The following is a 17040-nucleotide window of genomic DNA, read 5'->3' as shown; positions in this document are numbered from 1 at the left end:
AAAAGTAGGAGTACTTACTTGACAGGAATATAATTTTTATTAAGAAAACGAGGGTGTTCATACTAGCAAAGTAACCCTGCAACTACCAAACAAAAACCGGCGCCCGGTTCACCGTCGTCGCCGACTCCTCCGTCCAAGAGGTCGAATTAAATCCCTAAACCCATGGCGGCGCTCGTCCCCTTCTCCACCGGCGCTCGCCGCCTCCTCCTCCGCCGCATCCTCCTCCTGTCCACAACCCCCGAAGCACTGTCAGAGGAGGCACCGCCCTTCGCCGGCGCTCGCCTCCTGTGCACATCCCCCGAGGCAGAGACACCGCCGGAGGCGCATCGGCCGCCGCCGCCGCCCTTCGCGAAGAAGGGGGCGCACCCCGTCGTCGTGGAGAAGGGCGACCCGCAGCAAGGGGCTTGGGCTCGGCTGTACACGCGGCTGTCGACGCTGCCCCCGGACGCGCCGCTCGGATGCCTGGCGGCGGAGCTTGACCAGTGGCTCCGCGAGAGGCGCCCGCTCTCGGAGCAGCAGCTCTTCTCCTACGTCCGCAAGCTGCGCAGCTACAGGCATTACAAGCGCGCCCTCGAAGTGAGCAATTTTGCACAATCTGTTTGGATTGCAATCTGCTGTGCTGTCTTCGCGCCTCCATTTGGTGCTTCGTTGTTTTCCAATATTTTTTTTTATTAAGAAGCGTGCTGAAAGATTGGATGGCGTGGTGCGCTTGAATTGGATCTTAGACAGGGGATGTGGTTGTCTTGATAGCAGCTTAGGATTGAGGAATCAGGATTGCGAAGGTTTCGACTCAAGTAGTGTCTTTTGTGAATCACTGGCATTTTTAACTTCAGATGTAGTTTTAGATTTGGGCGATAGAAAACTGAAACTATTACCTGGCATGTTCTGGCGCAATTCAATTTCTCGTGCTAGCAATGAGTGAAAATTGTGGTTTAATACCATATGCCGCTTTCAGCCTTTTCCGTCTTTAAGAGGTCGACATAGGTATAATTTAACAATGTTATGGTATTTCTACCTTTTTTTAAATATGTTTACAAATGAGGGATGTGAGTTCAACCGGTTTATTGCGAAATATAAACGCCAGTTATTACCCATTGAGTGTGGTATGAAACGTTGCATATCACATGATTTTACCAATGAACAGAGCATAGGAAATAGATTCTTAAGTTGATTGTCTAAATTAGCTGTCGTGAACCTCTTGCTTGAGATGCTGACTACCAAGGGTAGTTCTTCTCAAGTGCTATAATAAATGACCACAAAGTCACAAACTATTTACTACCCCTACATAAAGGATCCCAATAGTTATATTATCTGGCTTCACCATTGGTATCTTAGCTTCTGCAATTCCCACGCTAGACTAGTATTTATTCATGGGAACTTTTCATGCCCCTGAAAATTTCAGTCTAATTTCAGATATCACTTATTTTGTGGCACTTGGCCCCCTCCTCTAAATTCCTTCTATTTGTGAATCCCCTGCCTCTCTTTAATCCATTGTTTATCTAATTAGTTTGGCAAGTACATCTTCTGACTAGTATGATGGGTCTCGATTTTTTTTATTGAGGTGTGAAAATGTCATTGGTAAACCATTTCTATATTTTTTGGTTTTATGTGGAACCTTCCTGCAAATTGGATTTAGCATTTCTCTATTAGAAAAATGCCCGTTATCTCCATTCTCAATTATCGCGGAAGTGTACTTATATTTAAACTGACTAAACTTTTAAATTTAGAAATCATCAATTGTGTTTCCCTTGGAGTTGTGTGCCCTAAACTTTTATGTGTTCCTTATGGATCCTCTCTCCTTTTACTTGGACTTGATTTTTCTGAAGTATTTATTTGGAGTCCCCTTTTTGAGCAAGATAATTCTATGTTCATTATATTATGATTGACCATGTTCTTATGTTTACAGCTGATGGACTGGATGGAAGCTCGCGGAGCATCCTTGCAGCTTGGGCATCATGCTGTGCGGCTCGGCCTTGTATGCAAAGTGAATGGACTAGAAGCTGCCGAAGAATATTTTTGGAGTCTTCCGGAAATGTTCAAATCAATAAAGACATATTCATCTCTGCTTAACTGCTATGCGGAACACAGGAAGGCAGACAAAGGCCTAGAACTCTTTGAAAAGATGAAAGCCATGAACATCACTCCGAGTACACTGGTGTACAACAACTTGATGGACTTGTACCTGAAGACAGACCAGCCTGAGAAAATCCCCACAACATTCGAACAAATGCGAGAAAACCATGTAAGGACAGATAGTTTTACATACTACATGCTGACACAAAGCTATATTATGGTGAATGACCTGAAATCTGCTGAGAAGTTCGTAGAAGAATTGGAGAAGTCGACTCCAGTTCCCTGGTCCTTGTACACTGTGCTGGCTAACAATTACAATAAGCTGGCGCAGTTTGACAAGGCGGTGTTGGCCTTAAAGAAAGCTGAGGAAGTAATGGACAGGAGTGAGATATCTGCTTGGCACAATCTTCTCTCCCTCTATGCCAGTTCCGGTAATTCATCAGAGGTCAAGAGAGTCTGGGAGTCTCTGAAGTCGGCATTCACGAAATGTATAAACAGAAGCTATCTAGTAATGCTTTCAGCTCTGAAAAAGTTAGATGATTTTGACTCCTTGCAGCAGCTTTTTCAGGAGTGGGAATCCACTCATGAGAGATATGACATGAGGATAACAAACGTTATGATTGAAGCTTACCTTGCTAAGGACATGACAGATGAAGCCGAGGCTCTGCGGCAGACAGCCATGGCCAAGGGCCATTCCAATGTCACGACATTCTACATATTTGTCGTGTCCTATTTGGAGAAATCTAGGACTAGCGAGGCCCTGGACATCTGGAGAGACGCAGAGAAGATGGTGAAGACGCCGAATTGGGTGCCGCCGAAGGAGCTCGTGACGAGATTTCTGAAGCATTTTGAGGAGGCGAAGGACGTGGACGGGATGGAGGCGTTCTGGGAGCACCTGAAGAAACTGGGGTGCCTTGATGCAGAAGCTTATGGCGCGCTGATCCGGACCTACGCAGCTGCAGGCAGAACAAACACGTCCATCTCTCGGCGCATAGAGGAAGACAGGGTTGAGATTGGACCTGATATGGAAGAATTGCTTAGGGGTGTATCCGGCAATTGAGAGGAGGATAAACCTCATAACATGGTAGAGAATTTCTTTAGAATTAAGTTGAAACTATGGTAGTTACTTCAACCTGACGATGAATGGATAGGAAGAATCAGACCTGAGAGGGGAAAGTGCTTATGATCGATTCATCCTTGTTGCTCTGGAAGCTGGAGTTTTATGTTTTGAATAATTGATTACTGTCATCTCGGCTGAAAACCTGGGTTGGCTTATGAAAGGTCAAAATCTGCACGAGTGGCTGTTGCATTTCTTTTCGGAGCTGTCTGCTCAGCTGCATCTGTATCCCTCACATTTCTGAAGGCTCTAACGTGTAACGTGTTCCTCTGTTCGGGACTCAGAGTCTAAGTCTGAACATGGGACACAGGCTGAAGCTTTTTGGTCGGCTGACAGACAGCTGGCCTGGAAACCCGAGATGATCTCATAGCCTGATGGCGTGAAGAACAGTAGTAATCGATCTCTCCATCCATTTGTAGCGGTGTGGATTCTGGATTCTCTGACTCAAGTCACCTGAGTTTGTGAGGCTGAAATGTGGGTCCCACGGTTGGCTGGCCCACCTGTCAGCCTCACAAAGTCAGGTGACTTAAGTCAAAAAATACTTGCCACATTTGTAGGAGTGCACGGATTTCGAGATCCAAGTTTGGACCATTTATTAGATCACTTGTACTCCCTCCATCTCAAAATAAGTGTATACAAATCCACGTCACTTATTTTGAGAATCTTATACAAATCCACGTCACTTATTTTGAGACGGTGGGAGTATCAAAAATTTATGTGTCAAATGTTACCGAATTCATATTCGAAAAAGTTCCGAATGTCATGGTTTTATACGACATGACCTATTTGTAGTTAAAATCAAAACTTTTAGCGCAGGTTTTTACAAACACATCGAGTAAGAAAAACATAGGATTGAAATTTCATATGACACATTTAATCACACAAAAATTCAGAACATAATAATGTGCAATACAAGTAATTTGATTGCACCGCATAAGAAATACAGAAACTCACATGAAGGACGCTGCGTAGTTGTCGCAAAAACAAAGGAAAATCAAACAAGCCATATATAGGAAAAAAAAGTCAGAAATAAAATCTTCCAACGGTCTTATGAAATTTCTTTCAATCAAAGAGTCACTTAAAAAGTTTGCATTTTTATCCGCTGGAGATGCTGATGGACGAAGAGAGTAAAGTGCAGCAGACCGAATATTCCTCATAGCAGACCGTTCTTCCTTTGACATTTTTTTTATTTGACTCGGACCAATTTGCCCCTAGGCGTACGTGGGAAGCTAACCCTGACCCCGACACGCCCACCTGCCATGTGGGTCCCGCTCTCCGACACCACCAACCAACCCTTTCCGGCTTCGGATCCCACCCAAATCTCCCGCCATCCCCCGGCGCCTCTCCCGCCAAAACAACCCCCACCGACCTCCCGGCCCCACCGCTCAGTCTCTGCGCATTTACCGCGCGAAATATAAAAAGATGCGAGCCCCCTCGCGCCGGCCGCCCGCCAATAAAAATCTCACCTTTTTTTTTGGCGCGCACTCTCGCCCACCCTGCCTTCTCTGCCACGCTCCCCGGAACCCTAGTAGAGCGACCGCCGTTCACCGGAGCCGTTCGGCCCTGTCGGAGTTCGTGGTTTCGGTCGCCGGTGTTTGGGAGGCGCAAGGCAGGCAGGCATGGAGGGAGCAGACGCGCCGCCGCCCGGAACCCCTGGGGCGGGTGATGATGGCTCCCGGTCCACGGCTGTGAGCAGAACGGACGACGCCGCCACCGCCGCCGCCATGGAGCAGCGCTTCGCCGATCTGTGCAAGGTACGTGGCCGCGTCTCCCTTCCCCGCCGTCTGTTCAGGTCTGTTCAAGGCTTCAGTTTGTGCTACTCTGTTTCCATGGCGATACGCACTAGCTTTCCATGTGGGGGTGTAGAGTTCTTTTTTTGTGTGGGGATCACGGTTGGGTTTGCGCCATTAGCAGATTTCGCGGTTTGGAGACTCATCATCTCCGATTCTGTTGGGGGCGAAGGGATTTGGTTCTCGCTTGATGTTTTTTCTTGTTCGATTGTTTGGGGAGAAACCAAAATATGCCATTTTTTATAGCCTCATGCTCCGGATCTTAGGGATTCTGCGCTCTCTTCCCCTTTGGATTGGATTATTTTCGCCCCCTTTGGGATTCAACACCCCGTTATGTGCGAATTTGCGCTCTCGCTGTAAATTGATCTGGTGGAAATTCTATTGCGCGATTATTGTAGTGATATGTTCGTTGGTGTTTTGTTTATGTACTCCCTCCGTCCGATATTAAGTGACTTTCTATTACATGTATCTAGATGTTTTTTAGGCATAGATACATCCATATTTGGACAATTGGAGTCACTTAATATGGGACTTAATATGGGACGGAGGGAGTATGATCTTTTAAGGGTAAAGTTCTGTGATCCGTGGTTAGTCCATCCACTCCAAATCATATAAAAAAATTGCATTTTGTTATGTTCCATTGTGTTATTTAGAACGTTAACAGTGCTTTATCCTCTTAAACTTGTGTGGAACTTTTTGTTTACCTGTGTAATTAAATTATCTATTCTGCGAGATTTTTCCATGATTCAGGAGAACGGCAAGCTTGCGTTTTCTGCGATATTTTCATGTCAGAATTTATTATTATCTTATAATTTTTGAACTATTCTGTTTGCTGGCGAACAGAGCAAGCTAGCTCTCAACGAGAGCATGATGAGGCAGGCGATGCAGCTGTTCAAGGAAACCAAGAAAATCCTCTTATCCAGCATGTCGTCCTTGGGCAGTGGATCGGTAAATCTCGCCGTCTTCATATAGATTTCAGTTCCTTCCAATTTGGCCCCATGCCAAGTAGCTTAGGCCTTTTTTTTAGATTCTCATGTAGCTATGTTTCTTGTTCTTATAGCCTGAGGAGATCCAGAGGTTCTGGTCTGCTTTTGTTCTTTTCTGTGTTTCAAGGCTCGGCAAAGCAGGTAAGGCGAAGGAAGATGGTGGCATCACACTGCACCAGATCTTGCGGGCATTTGAAATCAAGTAGGCAGTTCAAATTTTGTTTAGCTGTGGTCAGTTAAGTTGTCAATGAAGTGCTCCATTGTGCTAATCCGTTTCTTTTCTCTGTTGATGCCCTGCAGACTTGTGGATTTTTTCAAGGAGATGCCTCAGTTCTGCATAAAGGTTGGATGCGTTCTTACTGGTCTGTATGGTTCAGATTGGGAGAAGAAGCTTGAGGTATTTACGCACACACGGAAATGTTGTCTCCGCTGCTTCAGAACTGAAAACATCTTAGTAGGTGTTTATCCCTTCGTGATTAATGCATTTTTTTTCTATGCTCAGTTACAGGAGCTGCAAGCCACTGTTGTCCATTTATGCTCGCTAGGAAGGTAAAGTTATACTTTATGTTGTGTCTTTTGACTGATCGTTTCATTTGTGGGTTGTGGCTCCCTGTGACCTCCATTGCCCATATATCAATTCAGTTCACTGTGCCTTAGCTTATTTGCTACCATGCCTTTTTGTTTTGAGCATTTATGACTATTGTGTTTGACAAACGGCAGTGATGTTTTTTTGGTTCAGGCATTACAAACGCGCATACCAGGAGCTATTCCTGTCAAATGATGGCAAGCCTGCAGATAATCCTTCCGAACCAAATGCACAACTAGCTTCTGAATATTATCGCTTTGGATGGTTACTCTTTGTACTTCTGAGAATCCAAACAAACAGCCGATTCAAGGATCTTCTAACATCCATAACTGAACTAGTTTCTGTGTTGGTAAGGAATCCTACTACTATGACCAGTTTCACAAGTGCCTTCTCTTGTCATACAACAGAGGAACTGATGCATAATATTAGTAAGCTTCTAAATATTGAATACTTGTTGCCTGCAGGCTGTACTTATTGTTCATATCCCTGTGCGGCTAAGGAAGTTCAGTATTGAGGATTCATCCTTCTTTGGTAATGACTATCATCTCCTTATTTTGACAGATATTTCTCTACTATATTCATGCTTAGCTTGTGGGGCAGTTACAGCTTTAAACTGATGTATGTTATTTATGGATTTTGAATCAGCTAAAAAGTCAGATAAGGGAGTCAATCTTATTGCATCCCTCTGTGAAAAACATCTTACCTCAGCAGATGAGTTGAGGAAATCACTGGAGAAGACAAACACTCTCATAATGGATATTCTTGAAAAGAAACCATGTATGGATGCTTCAGAGTGCCAACAGAACAATTTGTCCTTTATTGATCCAGGTATATCCTTCAACAGTCAAACACTCTCATAATAGATACGAGTCTGGTCTGCAAACAAAAGTTAAAAAGTTTGTAGCCATTGTTTGTCTTTCAAGAGATTTTGCTGCTCAATTTCATAACTACTTTGTTCTTTGATGCAGAGGGCTTGACGTTTTTTAAGAATTTTATGGAGGAAGACTCCTTGAAATCAAGTTTGCTGATCCTGGACAAGGAATACGAGAATGCAATTAACACAAAAGGAGAGCTAGATGAGCGCATGTTTGCTAATGATGATGACAGTTTCCTTGGCAGTGGAAGTCTCTCAGGAGGTGCCATTAAGTTGCCAGGCACGAAGGTAATTACTAATAAGCCAATACATGTTCCTCCATTGCTTCAGAACTCAAAAGCTTTGACCTTTAATAACGCTATCTGTGATATTGCAGAGAAAGTATGATGTTCTGGCCTCACCTTCAAAATCAGCAATAAGCCCAAGTCCAATGTCTCCTCCACGATTCTGCGCATCACCTAATGGAAATAGCTTTGGCAACTCAAAGATGGCCCCTCCTCTCACCCCAGTGAGCACAGCCATGACAACCGCCAAGTGGCTTCGGAGTACAATATCGCCCCTTCCTTCAAGGCCTTCTGGGGAGTTATTGCGCTTCTTCTCGGCATGTGATAAGGATGTAACAGATGACATTACACGCAGAGCTGCCATTATACTTGGAGCCATTTTCACAGGCAATTCTTTTGGTGAGCGTATGTGCACTACTGTGCGAAGCACAAATGGGTTCGATGCAATCTGGACAGAGCAAAGGAAAATGGAAGCTCTTAAGCTGTATTATAGAGTCCTGGAATCAATGTGCAGAGCAGAGTCACATGTCTTGAGTGGGAGCAATCTTACATCACTTCTGTCTAATGAGCGATTTCATCGGTGTATGATTGCCTGCTCTGCTGAGTTAGTTCTGGCCACTCACAAGACGGTCACAATGATGTTCCCAGCTGTGTTAGAGAAAACTGGCATCACAGCTTTTGACTTGAGTAAAGTCATTGAGAGCTTTGTTAGGCATGAAGATACACTTCCACGAGAGTTGAAGCGTCATCTGAATTCACTTGAGGAACGTCTTCTCGAGAGCTTGGCATGGGAGAAAGGCTCCTCAATGTACAACTCCTTAATTGTTGCTAGACCAACATTGTCTGTTGAAATAAACCGGCTAGGTTTACTGGCCGAACCAATGCCATCACTTGATGCGATTGTGGCGCATCATGATATTTCACTGGGGGGCCTTCCACCTCTTCCATTTCAAAAGCAAGAACGCTCACCAGGTACGAAATCACACCGCTAGCATATGCCTGTTACATGATGATTTTGAATGTGTTGCTAAATTAGCAGTTTTTCCAGGACTTTCCCATTTGTAGTACACGACTGGATTAATAAATCCTGCATGTATGATATTTTCTAGATAAAGATGAAGTTAGATCGCCCAAAAGAGCATGTACTGAAAGGAGAAATGTGCTGGTGGACAGCAATTCATTTAGATCACCAGTCAAGGATACCATCAAATTAAAGATACTACCTCCTCTTCAGTCAGCATTTGCAAGGTTAACATTCCTTCCTGATTCCTGTGTAAACTCTTCTGGTCAGCTAGATGCTAAAAATGAAACTTTGCTTTTCATATTCTTGATTGCAGCCCAACAAGACCTAATCCTGCAGCAGGAGGAGAAACATGTGCAGAGACAGGAATAGGTGTATTCTTGAGCAAGGTGAAGTTTTGTTTCTGATGCAATGTAATTGTAGTGTGATGCACTAGAATGCTTGCTTATCACATAAATTCCTTTTGCCCCCCTGCAGATAGCAAAACTTGCAGCTATCAGAATCAAAGGGCTCTGTGAAAGATTGCAACTTCCTCAGCAAATTTTGGAGCGAGTATACTCCCTTGTCCAACAAATCATCAGCCAACAAACTGCTCTGTTTTTCAACAGGCATATTGACCAGATTATACTGTGCAGCATATACGGAGTTGCAAAGGTATGTTTAAATTACTGTATTTACAAAATCCGCAAATAAAGGTGGTGCTCGTTACAACTATTTCATTCTTCATTTATCATTATTTGCAGATATCTCAACTGTCCCTTACATTCAAGGAGATTATCTTCAGCTACAGAAAACAGCCTCAATGCAAGCTACAGGTTTTCCGTAGCGTTTTTGTTCATCGGCCATCAAGAAGCCGCACTGGGGTAAAACCTCACCTTGTTTTTATTGTTTGAGCGATTTTTTTTAATTGGTGTTCAAATGGCTGTCATTCTGAAGGATATGTAACAAACTCTTTTCACACCAGAAAACAGGAGAGGACCATGTCGATATTATCACTTTCTACAATGAAGTATTCATTCCTACCGTCAAGCCCTTGTTGGTGGATCTAGGATCTGGAGCCAGTCCAAACAAAAACAACGGAGAAAAAAATGCTACTGATGGTATGCATCCATCTACTCTAAAATAAGCAGCAGCAAATGATGGATATGTAGATGATTTTTCTGAAGTTCTGAAGTGTTCTTTTCTCATTTCAGCAGTTCCCTTTCCAGAATCTCCTCGGCTGACTAGATTTCCAACCCTTCCTGACATGTCTCCAAAGAAAGTTTCTGCTACTCACAATGTATATGTATCCCCTCTACGGTCATCAAAGGTGTGTGTCAATGATAATGTGTTCTGCCTTACAAAGTTTCTACATTCTTATGCATCTTTCTGATCATGTGGCTCTGAATTGTTATCCTAGTCCTTTGATAACTGTGGTTTACAATTATCAGATGGATACTTTGCTTTCGCCAAGCTCCAAGAGCTATTATGCGTGCGTCGGGGAGAGCACCCACGCATTTCAGAGCCCTTCCAAGGACCTCAAGGCAATCAACACGCGCCTAAACAGGTAAAAGTCACAAAGAGCTTGGAAAAGTTTTCTCTGCCAAATAGAGACCGATACTGATCTTCAGACTATTTGCAATTTTGTGCAGCGGGAAGAAAGTCAGCGGAAGGCTCAACTTCGATGTCGTCAGTGATCTGGACGTCGCCAGAAGTCTCAGTGACCAGAATGGCGCCTCCACCTCAATGGTGGTCCTCGGTGCCAGAAGTCTCGGTGATCAAAATGGCGGCTACACCCCGATGAAGGTCCTTGCTGCCAAGCCGCCGGTGAAATGCGAGCAGACAGACTCTTAGGTTCCTCTGCTAGGTGTCATTTTGATCTAATGGTAGATAGTTTAGAAGAAGCCCCTTTTTCTCATAGCTCTTTATCTTCCCTGACATGGGGGTCCCTTTGTGAGCAGCTCCCTCTTTCCTCCTGTGATATATAAGAAAGGCTGCCCTGAGAGCTCCCCTAACATGGCTTTGAGCCTCTCTTTTCATTTTTATTTTCTTTGGAAGAGTTCATGCTAATTTAGTGTAATAAGCTTTCAGTTTTGTAAATGAAAGCACTGTTTTTCTTTGTCATGCTGTTGTCAATTGCTACTTATTTTTTTGGCTGTCCTCTCATGACCTACTGCTTACCTGTCAGCACCTATTTTGTTTTCTTTTCAGGGCCTCAAAACTGGAGAAAGTTCATGCATTTTTAAAATTCATAAAAAGTAGGATTGATCTAAATATTATATTAGATGTTTCCTTTAATCCCATTGGTTTCAGGAAATGTCAAGCAAATACATAAGGCTCTGCTGACTGGATTCGATATTGATGCTTGTTCTTGTGTATAGAAAACTCAAAACTTGGCAGAGTTCCCTTTCTCATTACATCATTGTGAGGTCGTTACATATGGGATGACGGTTTGTTAGTAGCTTGCATGTTCAGGCTTGCTGAGTGTCAGTTTCATGTCTGAATACCTGCAGAGCACAAAGTAGTAAGAATATACTCCTTCCATGCCGAAATAACTGACGTGTATTCTTATTATCCTTTGTCTCTGTGACTCTTCCTGTCAATCCTTGAATTTATGCATTGTCTGCTGGCCAGCTTCTTGTGTCAAGCATTATCTGGAGGCTTGGTTTCCCTTCTGGCTTCTGCTATGATGAACTCATACAATTCGGCAGCTTCAAAAAATAAAAGAAGAGCTGGCACGAGTGACAAGTCGTTTTTGCGCCGGGTTAACTTGCCCGGCTTTTCAGCTTTCCTTTATTCAACGAGCAAGGCTTGATCGTACAATTGCGCCACCTCCCTTAAGACTTGCGCCATCCCGCAAAACAGGAGAATAGCCCAACTATTATAAAGACATGATAAATTCTAACTTATGAAGGCTGAAAAAATAACGAGATTATTCTATTGTCGGTGCGGCTCAGCGACAAGGATGTAGAACAGGCCCATGACGCCGGTGTGCCGGCGGTAGCTGCTGTAGTTGGAGACTACAGTCAGAACCTCACCGTCGCTGACCTTGACAGATCCCGGCTTCGGGTAGCACGTCGACATTCCGACGACGTAGCCTGCCTCGTTTCCTGCCTCCTTTCCCGTGCCGTAAGTCGGAAGCGATTCGCATAGAAGCCGCCCATCCTGTAATTTAAATTTGTTTCAAGTTTAGGCTCTCTTTTGTATGGTGATTTTACCATTTAGACATCCTCAACGGTCATATTTCAAACTGTGTAAAGTTTCAGTATGTATATTGACCTTCAAAATATGTACTCCCTCCGTCTCAAAATAAGTGACGTGAATTTGCATATATAAAAATCTATACAATTTCACGTCACTTATTTATGGACGGAAGGAGTACTCATTGAGCAGTGTTCCATGTCAAGACTTCCGAGGTTTAATGGAACGGTCCTCATTGGTGCCTTAGAAATAGAAATCATTATTTTCCAGTCATCTTAGAAATAGCAAAACCTTTACACGTTACCTGATCATGCAAAGAAGAACCACTTCCACCGGAGTGCTGGTGCGCAACACCGAACACGACATCGCCACCACGCGGTAAGACCGCTTTGGCCGTCTTAGCATGGATGCACTCATTGGTTGCTCGATCTTCTGGGCTGCATTCTTTGACCTGATACTCAATCTGCAGAATCAACACCATATATCATAAACTGACCTAGTAAACAGTTGAGGCTTTCAAATTCTGCTTTTTGAAGTACTATGGAAGAAAACAAATCTGAAATAGTTGTCGATCGTATGAATTACGTTCTCTTTGGCATTACCTGGCAAGAATCTCCAGGCGAAGTTCCATCGAGCAAAGCGGTATCAGTAGCGTCGAAAATGTAGATCCTGACAGGCACCACCTTGGCATTGGTCCAGTCGAGCCACGTCACGGTGTACTGCAAGAACAGCTTCCTCTTTGCACCTCGCAAATTGGATCCAAACCCATCTATGAGCTGACATTGGGTCTGATCATAGCAGCAAAACAGGCCACCCGTGTAGTTCTTCGGGATCGTGATCCCATCCTCATCGACGGTAACATTGTAAGAGCCGCACTCGCACTCGGTGCATCTAAGCTTGTCAATGACTCCGCTCGTGTCGATGGCGTGGACGTTGAGGAACCATTTCTCCTCATAACCTCCCTTGGGGACCTTCTCCGGATTTCCGGCCTCTATTCCATAAGGATCAGGGACCCATGTAGCGGTGTGGCGAGTCTCGGAGCCGAGCCCGAAGTACTGGCCAAGCACATTGCACACTCCATCATTCAGTACCTTCTTCCTCGTCGGGAGCTTTTGCGCATCGGCGCCGCTACCATTGTTCTTGAGAGCATAGTATGGTTCGGCGATCCAATGGTGGAGGTAGGTCTCATGGAGTGGGACAGGGACACCATCCTCATCGACGACCTCGGCACGGAAGCTCTTGAGTGCAATGTGGCCTCGGGGGAAGTCGATGTCGTAGTAGTACTTGTTGGAGACTGATCCAGGGCTCAATAAGATCGCCGGAGAACGGAAAGTCTTTGATTTCAGCCGGTGACCTCTCACACGGAGGGCTTGAGAGGGTATAGCAGATAAGAGAGGAATGAGTAGCATGACAAGCAAAGCCATTTTCATCTCGTTACAAGCTGCAAAAGTCAACCATATATCATATATATTTTTAAAACAAAACAACACATCATGCTATTTATTGTCAAGATGGTCTAAAAGAAACGACTAAGAGAGTACAATGTGTGACCAAAAACTGAAAACAGAGAACAAGCTAAGGGAGAGGAAAGTTACTGCAATTAGCAATTAGCAAAGCCTGAAGCAATCATATCACAGGCAAATAAACAGCAAGATTGGATCTAAAATTTTACATGGTGACATGTCATAGCCTGAACCTGAAGCAATACAATTATAAAACAAATCCACAAGTTTCTGAAAACTAATCGAAATGCACATGTTGAGAGAAGATTGGATCTGTAGAACACTAGAACCTAAGCAAGGATCCCGCCCAGAATAACGAAGAACAGAGATCATTTTATGAAGATGTCAAAAAAGCGAAAACAAACATCATTCAGACAGTACACTCACAGTCCAGAAAAAACAAAAGGCAGGAACATAGCATAATGGAGCAGCTGGAAACCAAGAGAGGAAGAAGCGTACGAGGAAGCAGTGACCAGGACAGAATTAGAGGGAGGAGAGACTGAGCTGAGCATCGAACGTGTGTAACCTGCTGTCTATATGTAGCAGGGCTATGAATTGAGAACACAACTTGGGAAGTAGAACGATTCGGCAAGATCTTACTACACTTGGGCCATCGATATGTTAACCTCCACGCGTTAGTGTGAAGCCTGCTGCTGCGTTATGTCAGCATGTGTGATGGGTTGACTTGACCTAGGTATCCACAAAGATTACAGGCAGGCATTGACTCTTTGATCTCATTGGTTTCAGGAAATGTTAAGCAAATCCTAATAAGCTATTAATACATCTATACTGTCACAGCCTCCTAAGGTTTTGCCTCAAAATCCTAACAAGCTGAGCTGATTGACTGGATTAGATACTGAAAGATTGTGTGTTCGTCTGCTTCAAACAGATACAAAAAAGAAATAGTATAGAAAACTCAAATCTTGGCAGATCAGTTTCCTTTGTCATTATGTCATTGTGAGATGGTTACATATGGGATGACGGTGTGTTAGTAGTAGCTTGCATGTTAAGGCTCAGTGTCATTTTCATGTCCGGATTCTTTCAGAGCACAGAGTAGTAGGAATAAAATAACTCTGTCTCCCTTGAATGTCTGCATTTGGCGTGTGCATTATCTTTGTAACCGTAAGCAACGAATCATACCAGCACATGGAGTATCTATACCAGTATATTAAATTAGAGTTGGCGGTGATGCTACGGGCGTCACGGTACGTCACTTCACCAAAATTACGAATCTGCTACTGCTGTCCCCACACGCCTTTTAATCCCGGCTCCCGAAGTTCTCAAGCGCAGAAAAAACACGTACCGCTCAAAAAAGAAAAAACAACAACAACAGAGCCCTCCTCACTCCTCTGCTCCTACGAATCTCACCCCCACCCGATACGGATCTCGCTTGCGCCCGCCGCCGCTCTTGGTCGCCTCTACCAGCTCGTGCGCGTCGGCGGCATCCGTGTGCGGAAGGCGGCTGCGGACCCGCGGCTCCTTCGCGTGCCCCGACCGCCGCCTCCATCGGCTCGTGTGCGCCGGTGGCTCCCTGCGAGACTTGGACGGCGATGGGATGAGCCTGAGACCGGGATGGTGGTGGCCTCGCGCAAGGCAGCAGGGACCGCGTCGGTGCGAGCCATCGGTGGCCCTCCCGACGGGCAGTGGCGCACGGTGACCAGTGGCCGAACGCGATGTGTGGGCGGCGCACGGGTGTACTGGGCTATATACCAATATATTAAATTGGAGTTGGTGGTGATGGTACGGGCGTCACGGTACGTCATTTCATCGAAATTATGAATCTGCCACCGCTGTCCCCACACGTCTTTTAATCCCGGCTCCCGCGGTTCTCAAGCGCAAAAAATACACGTACCGCCCAAAAAAGAAAAGAAAAACAATAGAGCCATCATCGCTCCTCCTCTCTTACGAATCTCACCCCCGCCCCTGCCTGATTCGGATCTCGCCAGCGCCCGCCGCCGCTCTTGGTCGCCTCCACCAGCTCGTGCGCGTCGGCGGCGTCCGTGTGCAGAAGGCGGTTGCGGACCCGCGGCTCCGTCGCGCGCCCTGACCGTCGCCTCCACCGGCTCGTGCGCGCCGGTGGCTCCCCGTGGGACTGGGGCGGCAATGGGATGAGCCCGAGGCCGGGATGGCGGTGGCCTCACGCAATGAAGTAGGGACCGCGTCGGCGCGAGCCAACGGTGGCCCTCCCGACGGGCAGTGGCGCGCGGCGACCAGTGGCTGGACGCGATGCGTGAGCGGTGCGCGGGCGCGGCGAATAGGCGGACAAGATTGCGAAAGGGCACAGGTGAGCGGCGCACAGGCGTACCAGGCGGCAAGTGGGAGTAGGCGGCGCGCGGGAGGGGACGGGCGAAGGCGGTGCGCACAAGCGGGCGGCCGTGCAGGGCGGTGCGATGAATCGGGACGAGGAGAGGAGGAGTTTGCACTCAGAGTGGATGGAGATGATAGTCAGAGAGAGAGAGAGAGAGAGAGAGAGAGATTGGGAGAAGCGATTTGAGAAATAAAGTACGGATTAGGAGCAATAAGAGAACATGGTAAGGATCCATTAAGCAAAATTTTATACTGCCGCTTGCTTAATGTGATGGCGGCTGTTGCTTGCTGTTTTGATCGATATACCGATGCTTGATGTTTTGTTGTTTTATGTGGCAAGTGGGAGCAGGCGGCGCACGGGAGCGGACGGGCAGCGGGAATCTATGCGCGAAGGCGGTGCGCACAAGCGGGCGGCCACGGAATATTCGGGACAGGGAGAGGAGGAGTTTGCACTCAGGGTGGATGGAGATAATAGACAGATGAGAGCGAGAGAAATTGGGAGAAGTGATTTGAGAAATAAAGTAGGGAGACATTAGTATATAGGAGAGCAGGAAGTCTGCTTTATACTGACGCTTGCTTTATATGATGGCTGCTGCTATTTTCTGTCTTGATCGATATACCGATGCTTGCTGTTTAAATCATCACCACACAAGAGGTCGAGCAGCTTGGACGGATGGAAGTGATAAACGTTATCATTGCTACATGTTCTTCATTATTCATGATTATATTGAGAATCACTTCATGAATTCAGCAGAAATGTTAAAAAACGCTCACGCATGACTTTTCAAGTGTGGTGTATGTGAGAACAGTGATAACTCGGAGGTAGAGAATAAAAGAGTTGAGCATGTGTCACTTTCTTTTTACACGAGATATAGAACAAGACATGTGCAAAAGAGAAATAGATCAGGGTATACCCTAGAAAATAAACATAATGATCGTTATATACATATGTGCCCATGAAACGCATCAACATTTGATTTGACGTTTTGATGCAATTTTTCGTTGTTCCGTAGCAACGCACGGGTCTTTGCTAGTACTCCCTCCGTCCAACAAAAGATGTCTCAAGTTTGTCAAAATTTGAATGTATTTAAACATGACTTAATGTATAGATGAATTCAAATTTAGTCAAAATTGAGACATCCTTTGTTCAAAGAGGAATATATTATTATTTGGGGGATAATCTCAAGTTGGATGGAGGATACATACTTAGAAGACAATCTGACTGATGACAATTTATACTTCTTCAATTGAGCCTCTTGCTTGTTCCTCCTGCCCGCCTCACGAGGCCTCGCCGGAACCTTCTCCGGCCAGGACGCAAAG

General features: G+C 45.3%; 3 protein-coding genes across 6 annotated transcripts; 2 read left to right on the top strand and 1 right to left on the bottom strand.

Annotated features, from left to right (window-relative positions):
• The first annotated feature begins 82 nt into the window (after positions 1-82).
• LOC100846115 (pentatricopeptide repeat-containing protein At4g01990, mitochondrial) lies at positions 83-3925 on the top strand. Its single transcript, XM_003572416.4, has 2 exons — positions 83-576; positions 1907-3925. Exons 1-2 carry the CDS (start codon positions 163-165, stop codon positions 3131-3133), a joined length of 1641 nt encoding a protein of 546 aa, XP_003572464.1. The 5' UTR covers positions 83-162; the 3' UTR covers positions 3134-3925.
• Positions 3926-4650: 725 nt separating this feature from the next.
• Positions 4651-10834, top strand: LOC100826156 (retinoblastoma-related protein 1). 2 transcript variants are annotated; one of them, XM_014900079.2, is made up of 18 exons: positions 4651-4944; positions 5824-5928; positions 6041-6168; positions 6267-6363; positions 6469-6515; positions 6706-6901; positions 7017-7083; positions 7198-7380; positions 7521-7714; positions 7803-8682; positions 8820-8958; positions 9048-9120; positions 9209-9385; positions 9475-9594; positions 9696-9831; positions 9928-10040; positions 10162-10277; positions 10363-10834. In XM_014900079.2, exons 1-18 carry the CDS (start codon positions 4810-4812, stop codon positions 10562-10564), a joined length of 3108 nt encoding a protein of 1035 aa, XP_014755565.1. In that variant the 5' UTR covers positions 4651-4809; the 3' UTR covers positions 10565-10834. The 2 variants fall into 2 exon arrangements, with proteins under 2 accessions (XP_014755565.1, XP_010235349.2); XM_010237047.3 differs by having other exon boundaries at positions 9925-10040.
• Positions 10835-10999: 165 nt separating this feature from the next.
• Positions 11000-14138, bottom strand: LOC100825842. 3 transcript variants are annotated; one of them, XM_024461954.1, is made up of 4 exons: positions 13801-14138; positions 12514-13352; positions 12216-12374; positions 11000-11875 (listed from the first exon to the last, which is right to left on the bottom strand). In XM_024461954.1, exons 1-4 carry the CDS (start codon positions 13832-13834, stop codon positions 11648-11650), a joined length of 1260 nt encoding a protein of 419 aa, XP_024317722.1. In that variant the 5' UTR covers positions 13835-14138; the 3' UTR covers positions 11000-11647. The 3 variants fall into 3 exon arrangements, with proteins under 3 accessions (XP_024317722.1, XP_003574848.1, XP_024317723.1); XM_003574800.4 differs by having other exon boundaries at positions 13940-14138; XM_024461955.1 differs by having other exon boundaries at positions 11001-11875; positions 13873-14138.
• Between the last annotated feature and the right edge of the window lie 2902 nt (positions 14139-17040).

The sequence above is a fragment of the Brachypodium distachyon genome, chromosome 3 (assembly GCF_000005505.3).
Source record: "Brachypodium distachyon strain Bd21 chromosome 3, Brachypodium_distachyon_v3.0, whole genome shotgun sequence".
NCBI classification, from domain to species: Eukaryota; Viridiplantae; Streptophyta; class Magnoliopsida; order Poales; family Poaceae; genus Brachypodium; species Brachypodium distachyon.
This window is presented reverse-complemented; position numbering and strand designations above follow the sequence as displayed.